At 51.9% G+C, this 15,072-nt stretch overlaps 1 protein-coding gene across 4 annotated transcripts in view; it reads right to left on the reverse strand.

Annotated features, from left to right (window-relative positions):
• Positions 1 to 15,072, reverse strand: part of TBC1D16 (TBC1 domain family member 16) — a 785,234-nt gene that overhangs the window by 504,295 nt on the left and 265,867 nt on the right. For all 4 annotated transcript variants that reach the window (XM_078654046.1, XM_078654047.1, XM_078654045.1 and 1 more), the window contains exon 3: positions 8,416 to 8,986. In XM_078654046.1, coding sequence (XP_078510172.1) covers positions 8,416 to 8,986 — 571 coding nt within the window. The remainder of the gene's footprint in view (positions 1 to 8,415; positions 8,987 to 15,072) is intronic.

Consider the following 15,072-nt stretch of genomic DNA (forward strand, 5'->3'; position numbering starts at 1 on the left):
CATCTGTTTGTCCAGAATTATGTCAAGGGCCTGTCATCGGAGATCTCCCAGAAACTACAGGCCAGCGAGAGTAGTTGGGCAGCCTCCAAACCTACAGCTATTCTCCAAATGGCCCAATATTATGAACATCAGAAAAATGAAAACGATAGGGCAACAGAGAAAAAGAAGAAGGACTTGAAAGAGAGGGTGATGATTGCCAAACTGCAAGGGGTGACTATAGGACGAGACCACTATCGGGGAAACTACCAGACGAACGTCCCTAAGACTACATTTCCCCAGGACCGCACTCTGACTTCCTACAGTGGACGCACAGACCTTAGAGAGAACCAGTGTGCTTTCTGCAAAGGGACTGGCCATTGGAAATCCCAGTGCCCAGTTCTTCTGGAAATAATCAAAAACAAAGACCCCAGGGACATAGCAAATGGACTGAGGAATAAGGGACAACAGCGAGGGCCCCCAAATGACACGACTAACGACAGATCAGGCAGACCAAATACGTTTGATCGACCCAGGCAGAACCAATATCAACAATCCGACTATGAAGACGCCCACAACTTCGCATAGGACAGCCAAGGGCAAGGGAGGGATCCAGTCGAGCTCTATGTTGACCAGCAGGGCCCTTACGTCACTGCTAAGGTCCTGGGTACCAAGTCACCATTTCTGGTAGACACTGGCGCAACACGTAGTGCGTTATCTAAACGACTGATTCCAAGGGCACCCTTGTCTGGCTCACTCATAACATCGACAGGTTTCGATGGAACGCCCTCCACCAACCCTTTGTCTGCCCCGATCCTCTTTGACGTAGAAAACAACACCACTGACACCACGTTTTTGCTCTCCTCCAATAGCCCTGACGCCATTATGGGACTTGACTTACTGAAACACTTCCGGGCGACGATCAGGTGTTCTCAAGATGGAGTTCGAGTGTTTCTTTACGACAACCCCGTTCTGCTTAGACATTGCTCTCCCCAACACATGTTTTCCATCACCGACGCTGACGCATCCCTGCTCGACACTCTGCCTCCGTATCTGTGGGCCAAAGCGGATTCGGACGTAGGGCGTATGTTAATTGACCCAGTGCACATTACTGTCCGACCAGACGCAACACTCCCAAAACTCCCACAATATCGGATATCGCCCGAGGGCGAGAAGGCATTGGTAATGATTATCCAGTCACTGATAGACGCAGGAGTGGTAGAGGAAGTGGTTAGCAACATTTGCAACAGCCCTATCTTGCCCATTATCAAGAAACAGGGAGAGGGAGATGAGAAAGCATACCGTTTTATCATCGACCTCCGAGAAATCAACAAAGTGGTGGTACCCCAGTACCCTGTGGTCTCAGACATCACCACCATCCTGACCTTGATTCCTTCTACTGCCACCACCTTCACCGTCATCGACCTCAAAAACGCATTCTTTTCCATCCCCATCCACCCAGACAGCCGATATCTCTTCGGCTTTACCCTAAAAGCCCGCTCATATAGGTTTTGCCGAGCGCCCCAGGGCTACACGGAAAGCCCTAGCATCTACAGCCAGGCCCTAAAAAGACAACTAGATCAAGTCCAGTTACCCGACGGAGTGGTGTTAGTACAATATGTCGATGACATCCTTTTGGCTGCCGACACTACCCCACTAGCGGTTACCGCCACCATTCAACTCCTGCACTTCCTTGCGGAAAATGGCCACAAGGTCTCCAAGAAGAAGTTGCAATTCTGCCAACCCCAGGTCACTTACCTAGGTCACCTTTTGTCCAAAGATGGAAGAAAACTCACTCCTGATCGAATCCAAACCATTCTAGACACCCCTGTCCCTAAGACCCAGAAGCAGGTTTGCTCCCTATTAGGCCTCACCTCCTTCTGCCGCCAATGGTTACCAAACTTTAGCCTCGTTGTAAAACCACTGTTTTCTCTGCTAAACAAAGACGTCCCTTTTCCACTCCCCTGGACCCCTGAGTGTCAAACTTCCTTCACGGAACTGCGAGATGCCCTTTGCTCAGCCCCCGTCCTAGGTACCCCTGATTACAAAAAGCCCTTCTCCCTTTACACTCACGAAAGGGAGGGGTGCGCTTTATCTGTCCTGACCCAGGCCATTGGCCCTAGGCAACGACCGTGCGCTTACTTCTCTGCCACTCTTGACCCTGTCGCCAGAGCCTTGCCTGCCTGCCTTCGAGCTGTAGCTGCTGCTGCAATCTCTATCCGACAGAGTGAGGGGATTGTACTCTCGAATTCCCTCACGGTACTGGTACCCCATGCAGTCGACACCCTCCTGAACCAAACCAAGACGCAACATCTGACGAGTGCACGACTGACTGGATACGAACTGACTTTGCTTGCGCCCCATATCACCCTGAAAAGATGCACCACACTGAACCCGGCAACTCTGTTACCCTTGCCAGAGAACGATCCCAATGTGCACCCTGTACATGACTGCGTGACTCTTACGGACGAACAAACCAGGAGTAGGGTTGATCTCAGAGACACGGCTTTCCCTGACCCCGACGGGGAGCTGTGGGTGGACGGTTCTTGCATCAAACTCCCCGACGGTACCACTTCCGCTGCCTATGCAGTCACCACGGCTCGAACCGTAGTAGAAACAGCCCGCATCACCCGGCGATCTGCCCAGGCAGCGGAACTGATTGCTTTGACACGAGCCTGCGTCCTGGCCACCGGAACCACAGCGAACATTTACACCGACAGCCAGTATGCCTTCGGGGTGGTTCACCATTTTGGGCTCCTCTGGAGGGAAAGGGGATTCTTGACCTCACACGGCACACCCATTTTGCACGGGGATCTAGTCTCCGCCTTAATCGAAGCTGTCCTTCTCCCCAACAAGCTTGCCGTCATCAAATGCCAGGCACACAAGAAGGTGACAAACATTATTGGACAGGGAAATGCACTGGCCGACATCACTGCCCGAACGACAGCTGAAAATAGGACGACAACACATATGTACGTGACCAGGTCACAAGCGGAAAAATGGACTGACGTTAGAGACACTATCAGGGACATTCAAACGGCTAGCACACAACACGAGTTGACTGAATGGACACGGGTGGGATTAAAAGACGATGAAGGCTGCTGGCGGACAAAAGACACGAACAAATGGTTGCTACCTGATTCATACCTGATCCCCATACTGACCATGGCACACTCCCCTGCCCACATAGGATCAGCCCCCATGATCGAACTTGTCTCCAGAGTTTGGCACAATGATAAGATCCCAGATTCCGCCAAACGCCTGGTCCAACAATGCTTAATATGCCTGCAACACAACCCCGGGAAAGGAACTGTAGTGCCCCGGGGGGGATTTGGGGTCCCAAACCACCCATCTGAAGTCCTGCAGATGGACTACATCCAGCTAGACAGATGCCAAGGCCTAAAATATGTACTTGTTGTGGTGTGCGCATTTAGCAAGTGGGTGGAAGCATATCCAACCCGTGACAACACCGCTATGGCCACTGCAAAGGTGCTGTTAAAGGAATTTTTTCCCCGTTACGGCCTCTGTCGTATTCTATGGAGTGATAATGGCCCCCACTTCATAGCCGAAGTTATCCAGCTCATCTTAAAGGGGTTGGGTATTAAACAGAAATTCCACGCAGTCTTCCACCCCCAATCCGCAGGACTTGTTGAGCGACACAATGCCACACTAAAACTTAAACTGGCCAAAATAGTGGCTACCACGGGTCTGAAATGGCCAGACGCCCTCCCACTGGCATTGCTATCGATGCGCTCTACCCCCACCCGACATCACTTAACTCCTTATGAAGTTGTCTTCGGTCGACCCATGAGCGTCTGGTCAGCCCCGAAACCGACCTCCATTCATGACGTCCCGGACGTCCTAATGTCTGATTATCTGTATAAATTGACTGAAACTCTGTCTGTCATTCATCAGCAGGTGCAGCAGGCCATCCCCGATGCTTCCAGGGGTCCGGGTCACGCCATCCAACCGGGGGACTTCGTGCTGATCCGGAATTTTCAGCGGTCAAAGAGTTTGGAACCCCGGGGGACGGGCCCCTGGCAAGTGCTGATCACCACTCGGACCGCACTTCGAGTGGAGGGGAAGAAGCACTGGCTGCACGCCCATCACTGCAAAAAGGTCTCCTCAGCCCTGGCCACGACAGACAACGCCAGTACCCAGGAAGAGCTCCTGAATAAAGACCGACCATCATTGAACTGCTATCCCGACACAGAGACACTTGAACTTTCAAAACATTCTGATCCCACTGTGCCATCTCGAGAAGGGTACTTCCTGCGTCGAAAGGAGGGAGCTTCGGCTAAGTAGGCCACTGACTAGGTTGAAAGGTCTCAGAACGGTGACCCAACACTACCAAGGGTTACCTGGAGAGAAGCTAAACTAAGTCTGTGGTTCTGCCCACTACCGAGCACCTTGAAAACGAAGATGATGGAAGCGCCAGATAGGAAGATGATGGAAGCGCCAAATAAGAAGCCGATGGAGACAACAGGAAATACCCACTACAGAAATCCGAGAACAGACAGACTCCATAGCTCAAAGACAATTGCACTCTTCATCGTAATCCTCTTCTGCTTTCTCCTCATGACCACGCTCTGGATTATGGAAGAACATGCACCTGCTCGCGAAACATTCCTAACCACTGCTCAGCCTACCACCATGAAGGAACATTATCTAATTTCGCTCTCTCCTCAACTAAGAGAGAGGCGAAAGGAATTTTGGAATAACTCTTTCGTACAGCTGCTTCACCAACACAATCTTGCCACCAATGCCACCAACTGCTGGATCTGTGGGTTGCTACCCCATGCCACTGGACATTCAATACCCTTCATCCCTTCGCCCTTCTCTGTTCACGGCTCCTGCCTTGCTTGGCTGATCCTCCTGCAAGAAAGCTATAAGGACAATGCCACCTCCGGCGGGACCGTGACGCATTTCTCCCACGGGGTCCGGCGAAACAAAACGAAGATACACTTCTGCCCTCAGACGTCCAACGATTCAATCCAAATGGACATCGGATCGAAATACAGGTGTTCAACAATCCAACCAGACCCACCTTCTCCTATCTGCGGAAACGAACGGCTGCCACTCTGACTGTGGCCTTGTCGGTCATCAACGTCACAGGCCACATGTGTGTAGAAGGACTCGGGACACAGCTGGTGGGTCGCAGCGCTTGCCGCTTTACCAGAACTTTGGATTCCACGGATCCACCTTCCTTTGTGTCATCCCCAAACATGTATTTCGTCTGCGGCACCAAGGCCTACACCTGGCTCCCCAAAGGCTGGGGGGGCACTTGTTTCATCTCCTTCATCCTTCCTCCGACTTATGTGGCCCCAGCGAATCACCATAGACAAAAACGAGCCAAAGACATTGAGCAAGCCGACTCAACAGGAGCACAGTTCCTCGATGCTATGAAAGGACTCGTCCCCCTCTGGGGCCCGATGGCAAACAGCCGTGCCATCCGACATCTGACTCAGGCAGTTGAGACAACCATGAACATCACAGCTGGTATCTTTGCTAACAACACTGCCGAGCTCCAAGCGGTCCGTCTGGTGGCTCTCCAGAACCGCCTTGTTCTAGATGTGGTTCTGGCGGACCGTGGAGGAGCATGCCGCATTATTGGGTCCAGCTGTTGTACATTCATACCGGACAACTCACCCTCAGTGTACAAAGCCATTGAACATCTTCACAGACTCTCTTCGGAAGTCCACCAAGAACAAGAAGGATGGTCGCTTGGTGGTTGGTTCTGGGACTCCGTTAAGAACTGGGGCTGGAGACTGCTCACCATTATCCTGATCCCTGTAGTTGTAATATGTGGTCTATGCTTGGGAATTCAATGTCTGCCACCTTTGTGTTCTTTATGTGCAGGTTGTATTTTCCCCAAAACTGTGGACGTTGAAAACGAACACATGAGAGCGTTATACGATACCGAGGTCAGGAATTTGATGAAAATTGACATTGAGTAAGCAAGTCGGCTAGATATGTTGAAAAGGGAGGACTGTTGAAAGTTAGGCTGAGACCGTCAACATTATCGGCGCCCTCTTGCTCTTCTCTAACCCTTTTCGTGCACGTAAAACAGCCGCCATTTTGAACACCATGGCTTCCCGGCCCTTTCCTGATAACCAGCGTGTCTCTCTCTCTCTCTCTCCCTCTCCTAGCCTCACGGGCATCCCCCGCATGCTGGCAACCCCCTCGCCCTCACATGTCTCGGGTCGTAAACCCCTCTTCAGCGCAGCTCTGCCTCGGAATCCCATCCTGTTCCCAGCACGACACCTCCCTTCATTCCTTTCATGGCCCCAGGTCCTTTTGATGCAAACCCTTTTTCCTGTGTGCCCATTTGTCTTCCCCGTTCCCAGGCCGCCATCTGGCTCTGCGGATACTGTTTATTACCCCCAGTACAGTGGGAAGCTTCCCTCATCAAAGGACCCCCGAGTCGATCAAAACCCCCACCGTACGAGATCCGATCGAACCCCACACCTTCCATGAATCGGCGGAATATCCTACTGCGCGATGATCACCACCTGTTGTGAACGGGGTGGGGACTTCAACTGTAACTATGTGTGGGAACGGACCTGAAGGGGAGATTCCGAGGATGTCTTTTCGTACATCAAAGTATTAACGAGAATGTGTTTCATGCAATAAAGTGATTAACTTGTGTATAAGAGGCCAGGCCTCAGAGATGCGGGTAGAGCACCTCAGAACGATACCTGCTGTCTGTTTTGCTGTGTTCTCCTCCGGAGAGAATAAAACCCTGTTTCCTGCCTTCCAGTCTCCAGCGCCTGCCTCTTCATTAGTCAAATACCTTGTGGGTTCAAGAGGCGACACCGCCGGGCAATACTTAAGGATCTTATATTCTGGTTGGTAGTGTCCCCCTTTTACACCCTCACTTTCACTTATCACCTACGATTCTGGTACCCATTGGATTTCCAGCCTATCATCTGGCTCTTACACTTAGACCACAAGTGGGCATGGGGGCACGAGCGGCCTGGGAAAACGATCTGTGTCACCCCCTACCTGATAAAACATGGACCTATTGCTGCAAACAGATCCTATCAATCTCATTCAATCATCTGCATAGGCTGTTACACTTTAAGCACATACATAGAGCGTACATTAAACCCAAACTATTGGTGAAGATGGACCTCACTAAATCTCATGTGCAGCGAAACTTAGATGTGCAGCGGAGCCTGCAGACTTCTCTCATATGGCATGGAACTGCGCACCAGTGTTAGCATACTGGAAAGTAAACTTCTGCTACCTTGCTGAGATGATTGAGGCAGAGTTGACCCCTTCCCCCCTAATGGCACTGCTAGGATATGTGAAGCTGCTACAACTTGTTGTGCGCCGTTTTTCAGCTATTGGCTTACTTCTAGCGAAACAACAGGTCTCTAGACATTGGTGCAGTCCCACGGTCCCAGCGGTTAAAGCCTGGATGAAGGTTCTAATATATTGTGACACCACTAGTCATGTATACGCCTCCTTTCAGCCATTTACTTCTAGGCCCAAAAACATTTGCCAACCACTCCGCTCTTACCTGCTTTTACATCCTGAGGAGACGGATTGACTGTTAAATCAACATGTTTCATAGAACGACCCAAAATGTATGTGATAAAGCCAATGCCTCCCCTGGTGTATAACTCAATAGTGCTTGTAATAATAAGGATCCAATTTGTTTTAAATGGCACTTGCTCAGCCCTACTCTACCAACTAATTATGGACAATATATCCCTGTATGTTTTTGTTTGTTTGGACATTAACATGTCTTTGTGTATTTCTTGAAAATTCAATAAATAAAAAATAAAAAATAAAGAAATGTAACCAGGAAGCCTGAAAAAATAAACTAGACTGCATAGATACATTTTCAGAATTCCTACACTAACAACTAAAGTAGTAATAGGTAGGGAAAAATAATTTAAAGTTTATATATATTTTTTTAAATGTGATGGAGTACCACGTTACTACCTAGGAAGTAAGGCGATACTGATTTCTTTTGTTTAAAAAACATTATTACCTTAAAAAATTGAATAAACACTTCAGAACACTATCTTTCACAACTATAGTGTACTACAGTGTACTTACATAGTGTACTACAGTGTACTTACAATTTTTAACATTTAATTCTGGTGAAAAAAGTGTGCTGGGTACTGTGGAAATACTAAAAAACATTCTTAAAAAATACAGTACTTACTAGGTACTAGCACAGGACTTCGTAAACTAATTAAAAAATGTGTAAAAATATATATAAATAAATGTCCCTACCTATTACCACCCACCTTCACAGAGGTTCCTAAGGTGGTATGCAGGACGAGGGACAGGGGGTCACTACCAGTTTCAGGTACTCCCTTGTGGCGTATCCTCATCACCCAGGAACTCAGAATGCCACGTGCCCACTCACTGCTCATGAAATACACGAGACAATTCAACTCTAGCTTCGCTCACAGCCCTTACCTGCCCTCTTGCTCCAAGAACACGGAGTTGCTGCTCTCCCCCAGGGCCTCGCTGATGGGCGACAGGCAGAACGGCGACGAGAAGGCATCGGAGTCGGAATCTAAAGTACTGTCCCGGCTGACGTCATCTGCCGAGAGGTCCAGAGAGCCATCGTCCTCTCCCTGCTCCAGGCGACAGTCCAGCCCTTCCTCGGTGGACGCATCCGAGCGGGTCTGCTCCTCCTGAGAACTGACGATGGACAGGATCCCCGAGTCACTGTGCACAGGTGGGGCGGGCGTGCTCTCAGGCAGCTTCTCGGCACTCTCCGACCACGAGCCTCCGAGCCCCCCTCCTTCCTCTTTCGGGGTCACGGCAGCTTTCAGCTCTGCCCGCGAGCCCTGCTTTGCTGAGACATTGCCCTGCGCATGGCGCCCCCCACGCTTGCGCGGGGCCTTGCGCACAGGGGAGCTCTCCGGCGTGATGTAGCGCAGCGCCTCCTCATCTTGCCTCTGGATACGGGAGTTGGGGACCCAGGCGAGGATGAGAGTGGTACCGAGGAACTCGTCCTTCTCCATGTAGACACAGAGGTAACCTGAAAGATGAAGATCACAGGTGAGTAACATAGGGGACATGTACAAGATTCTGTGACTCAAAAGGCCACATTTGCGGCACTTCATGTTTACTGGTCACAGTCCAGACATGAAATTATGACATGATCAGTAGATATCGTCGTCTGGCCCAGACAAGCACTTACTCTAGGGAGAAATGGATGGTTATTGACATGTAATATGAACAATATCTATCATAATGTTGTAGTGTCCTGTTTCCAATAATGACAGACACTTAATTATATTTATCAGGAGATTTATTCTGTGCTTCTTCTCACGTCCCTGTCCCTGCTCTATCTAGCCACTTCCCTCATCTGCTCCTCCTCTTCCTGTATCCCCCTAACTCCACCCACCAATCAACTAGACTACACACAACCTTACAAATGTCACAACAGCTCAAAATGCAATTGTCAGAACATCAATCGCGTTAATCTAACAGAGACATTCCACATATCCTGCAAAAAACCAAGATGAATGATTAATCAGTGTTGGGTCCCGACAACATCCCCCTGACACCATAATCATACACCTTAAACTTAATGAATAAGTCATGGCGGCCAATCTAAGAGACATACCGGAATACAGCACTTAAAAAAGTCACCACGACCATCATTATACTCGGGTCTATGATAAAAAGGTGTGGCAAGACACCCCGGAATCCCCAAAGCGAAGGTCATACTACTGGCAGATTGACCACAATACAGATGCCAATAACATGGCATTGCCTAACAAACATGCACAGTGACATGCACGTATAACGTAATAAATACTTCTTGTTCTCGGAGTACATGTTCCGTTCTCCAGTAACAAAAAAATCCTTGTTTTGGTAGAAGTTCCCTTTCAGAGACTGGCTCCCTTGTAGAGAGAGCATTAGTGTACTCCACAAATGTACTGCTGTCATTCATTATAGGCCTTGTGCTGCACATTCGAGCGTCAGGACATGCCCACACAATGAGGTACTACACTGGCTTTACACCTAGAGTTAATATATATTTATTTTACAAGTTTTAGATAGTGCTCAGTCACTTCATAAGTATGTCAATCAATCAATCAATCATGCCATTTGTATAGCGCACTACTCACCCGGGAGGGTCTCAAGGCGCTTGGGGGGAGGGGTAAGCTACTGCTCGAACAGCCAGGTCTTGAGTGGTTTCCTGAAGGCGAGATGGTCCTGGGTTAGCCGAAGGTGGATGGGGAGGGAGTTCCAAGTCTTGGCAGCCAGGTAAGAGAAGGATCTTCCTCCGGCGGTGGCTCTTCGGATGCGTGGTACGGCTGCGAGGGCGAGGCTGGTGGACCGTAGCTGGCGGGTGGGCGTGTAGAAGGTCAGGCGGTCGTTGAGGTACTTGGGGCCCAGGTCGTGGAGAGACTTGTGTGCGTGGGTGAGGAGCCGGAACGTGATCCTCTTGTCGACGGGGAGCCAGTGCAGGTTCCTCAGGTGGCTGGAGATGTGGCTGCGTCGGGGGACATCCAGGATGAGTCGGGCGGAGGCGTTCTGGATGCGCTGGAGTCTTTTCTGTAGCTTGGCAGTGGTTCCGGCGTAGAGGGCGTTTCCGTAGTCCAGTCGGCTGGTGACGAGTGCCTGGGTGACCGTCTTCCTGGTCTCGGTCGGGATCCAGCGGAAGGTCTTGCGAAGCATACGCAGGGTGTTGAAGCACGATGAGGAGACGGCGTTGACTTGTCTGGTCATCGAGAGGGAGGGGTCCAGGATGAAGCCTAGGTTGCGTGCGTGGTCGGTTGGCTTGGGTGCGGTGCCCAGGGCTGGGGGCCACCAGGAGTCGTCCCAGGCGGAGGGCGAAGATCCCAGGATGAGGAATTCCGTCTTGTCCGAGTTCAGTTTCAGGCGGCTGTCCTTCATCCACTCGGCGACGTCTTTCATCCCTTCGTGTAGGCAGGTTCTGGCGGTGTCGGGGTCTCTGGTGAGGGAGAGGATCAGCTGGGTGTCGTCGGCGTAAGAGATGATGTTGAGGTTGTGCTGGCGTGCGATGGCTGCGAGAGGTTTCATGTAGATGTTGAAGAGGGTGGGGCTGAGTGAAGATCATTGCGGGACGCCGCAGATGACTTCGGTGGCCTCGGAGCGAAACGGGGGAGGCGGACTCTTTGTGTTCTTCCGGCGAGGAACGAGATGATCCACTCCAGTGCCTTCTCTTGGATACCGATGTTGCTGAGGCGCTGGACTAGGGTGCGGTGGCAGACCGTGTCGAACGCAGCGGAGAGGTCCAGGAGGATGAGGGCCACTGTTTCCCCCTTGTCGAGCAGGGTCCGGATGTCGTCGGTGGCTGCGATGAGGGCAGTCTCGGTGCTGTGGTTGGCTCTGAAGCCGGACTGCGAGGGGTCGAGGGATCCGTTCGTCTCGAGGAAGGCGGTCAGCTGTCTGTTGATGATCTTCTCGATGACTTTAGCAGGAAAAGGGAGGAGCGAGATGGGGCGGAAGTTTTTGAGATCGGTGGGGTCCGCTGTAGGTTTCTTCAGGAGGGCGCTGATCTCGGCGTGCTTCCAGCTCTCCGGGAAGGTGGCGGTGTTGAAGGAGGCGTTGATGATGTTCCGGAGTTGGGGTGCGATGGTCGAGTCGGCCTTGTTGAAGACGTGGTGTGGGCAGGGGTCGGTCGGTGATCCGGAGTGGATGGTGTTCATCGTGCGGGCTGTCTTCGGTGGTCACCGTGGTCCAGGTGCGAAGGGTGGCGGTGGGGGGGCGTTGGTTCGACGGTTGGGTGCGTGGGTGGGGCGCCGAAGCTGTTGTGGATGTCGGCGATCTTGCGGTGGAAGAACGAGGCGAGGGAGTCGCAGAGGTCTTGTGACGAAGTGATGTCTTTGGTGCCGGTGCTGGGGTTGGGGTTGGAGAACTCCTTGACGATAGTGAAGAGCTTTTTGCTGTCGTGGGCGTTGTTGTCCAGTCGTTCCTTCAGGGATTTCTTCTTGGTGGTGCGGATGAGCTGGTGGTGCTTGCGGGTAGCGTGTTTGAGGGCGGTCATGTTGTCGGTGGTCCGGTCGAGGAGCCAGGCTTTCTCGAGGGTGCGGCAGGTCTTCTTGGAGTCCTTGAGGTCGTCTGTGAACCAGGATGCCTTCTTGCTTCTGGGTCTGCTGGGAGGGTTCTTTAGTGGCGCGAGGTCGTCGGCGCAGGCGGTCAGCCACTGTGTGAAGTTGCGGGCTGCTTCGTTGGGGTCCGTTGTGTTGGCGGGTGGGCTCTGGCTGAGGGAGGTGGTGAGCTGGTCTGCGGTGATCTTGCTCCAATTCCTGTGAGGTACCTGTTGCGGGTGGTGGTGGGTCGTGGATCATTTGAAGCTGAAGTGGACGCAGCTGTGGTCGGTCCAGTGGAGTCCGGTGGCATGGCTGAAGGTGATTTACTTGCTGGAAGAGAAGACGGGATCAAGCGTGTGGCCGGCGTAGTGGGTGGGGGTGTTGACCAGTTGCTTGAGTCCGAGGTTGGCGAGGTTTTCCAGCAGGGCGGTGGTGTTGCGGTCCTTGTTGTTCTCCAGGTGGAAGTTGAGGTCCCCGAGGAGGATGTAATCAGTGGAGCGGAGGGCGTGCGGGCTGATGAAGTCTGTGATGTCTTTGCTGAATTGTGTGCGTGGTCCCGGGGGTCTGTAGACGAGGGTGCCTCTGAGGGTCGTCTTAGGGTCGGTGTGAATCTGGAAGTGGAGATGTTCGGCTGCGGCGAAGGAGTCGTTGGCGTCGGTCGTGATGCGGTTGGTGTTCCTGTGGACGATGGCGATGCCACCTCTGGTCTGGTTGATGCGGTCTCTCCTGATGATCTTGTACCCGTCCGGGATGGCGATGGCGATGTCGGGTGCAGAGGAGGTGTTCATCCAGGTTTCCGTGAGGAAGGCGACGTCCGGTGATGTAGCGTCGAGGAGGTTCCAGAGTTCCACGGCGTGTCTGTGGACGGAGCGGGTGTTGATCAGGATGCACTTGAGGTGGTTGCTGCTGGTGTTTGTCTTGGCGGGTGCGGGGCAGGTTCGGAGGCAGGTGAACTTGCAGGTGCAGCAGGTGAAGGGTCCGTGGGTGCGTCTCGGGGTGACTCGGCAGCAGGCGTGGGTCCAGCCGGCATTGAGTGCGTTGAGAGTGGCGGCGTTGTAGGTCAGTCGGGTCGTCTTGCCTCGGCGGGGAGGGCCAGGCGCGGACGGGCGCAGACGGGCTTACCTTTGGTGCACCTTCGGCGCTCAATCGGTGCTCCCGCTGCGTGCGTCCGCTGCGCGGTCGCTCTGGGGGCGTCATAAGTAAGAGCCGGGAGGGAGGAGCAGCTGGGTGGTGGGAGCGGGGCGGCGAATGGAATCACAGGGGGGCGGAGCCGCAGGGAGGCAGCAGCGGGAAATTCCAAGAAGCAGCGGGCAGTGGGAAATTCCCAGGAGCAGCGGGAAATTCCCAGGAGCAGCGGGCAGCGAGCGAAGGAATCTGCAGGCAGGAGGCGGCAAAGGCAGGCAGGAGCGGCAGCAGTGAGTGGGGCGACCAAGCCCTGTGGAGGGCTGAGCGGTCACACTCTGTGGTCCCCTACGGCCCCTTAAGTAAGGAGCCGGGAGGGAGGAGCAGCTGGGTGGCAGGAGCGGGGCGGCGAATGGAATCACAAGGGGGCGGGGCAGCAGGGAGGCAGCGGCGGGAAATTCCAAGAAGCAGCGGGAAATTCCCAGGAGCAGCGGGAAATTCCCAGGAGCAGCGGGCAGCGAGCGAAGGAATCTGCAGGCAGGAGGCGGCAAAGGCAGGCAGGAGCGGCAGCAGTGAGTGGGGCGACCAAGCCCTGTGGAGGGCTGAACGGTCACTTTCCATACAACTCATACAATTAAGACATAGTCAATATGAACTGAACAACCATAGTACATCTAGAAAGTATAGATGAAGAAGTGACTTACCTTCAGTAAAGCCTTTTCTGGTAGAGATTCTGTCTAATCACAGTTTCCTCACCTTGCGAATTACCCCAGGCTTCAGGCTAGATCTGGAAAGTTTTGTAGCAATTCCCTGGCGTGTTGGTAGGTGGAATTGTGCAGCTCTCCATTGAGTCCCCCTACGTGACCTCAGGCATATTAAAAGTGCACCACTTTTGGGATGCCGAATCTGTGCTCGGTTTAGTATTGCCTAACTGTTTGTTATCTTTTCTCCTTCTTAGCATTTTCCTTAACTGGTACAAGGTGACATTTAAATTGAATTGCTATTGGTGCATAGGCCCTCGGGCCGATGTTGTACCAAGTCTAAAACCTGAATAACATTTGGTTAAAAAAAAAAAGCACCACTTCTGTATGCAGATGTCAGTTATTTTATGATCTCGGTTCACACCAACAGACAAAGAGTCAATGAAATCAGAGTGTGAAAGTGTGCAGACTTCTCTATTGGGTATTATTAATGGACTGTATGAGTCCACTGCAGAGAGCAAGGAGGAGGGTGTGTCGTTAAGGAATCTGTGGTTAGATAGAGTCTCTACCAGAAAAGGTATTACCTACGGTAAGTCATTTGTTCTTCAGACAGAGATATCTAACCACAGATTCCCTTCCTTATGAATAGATACCAAAACAGTACCTTCAAATGTGGTGGATTCGTGGAATGGCTCAGAACAGGAAATCCTGCAGGACATTGGGTCAAAGTGTCTGTCCCACTAGCCCCGATTAAAGTAATGACTTGTGAATGTGTGGAGGGACACCCATATAGGGGCCTGGCATATGTCCAAACCTGGCACACACCATACCAGTGCCACAGTACTCGCCTCTGCTCTGGTGGAATGAGCATGCAGATGTTGATGCAATCCACAGTCCATCTGGAGATGGTTCGCTTCTGTTCAGATTTGCCTTCCTTAGTTCAAGAGAAACTGACAAAACGTTGGTCATCCTGTAGATAATCTTTGGTCCAATCAACAGAGAAACTCACGACCCTCTTAGGGAAGAGGCACTGCAGCCGTTCTTCCTATTTGGGGGGATTAGCCGGTACATAAAAAGCCAGCAAAGTGACGGATTGCCCTATGAGAAAGGGCGTAACAACCTTTGAAATAAATGCTGCTTTTATCTGGAGAATTAGTTTGTCCAGGAAGAAAAATGTGTATGGTGCTACCACAGACAGTGCCTGAAGTTCACTCACTCGCCTGACAGTTGTT

The sequence above is a fragment of the Lissotriton helveticus genome, chromosome 7 (assembly GCF_964261635.1).
Source record: "Lissotriton helveticus chromosome 7, aLisHel1.1, whole genome shotgun sequence".
NCBI classification, from domain to species: domain Eukaryota; kingdom Metazoa; phylum Chordata; class Amphibia; order Caudata; family Salamandridae; genus Lissotriton; species Lissotriton helveticus.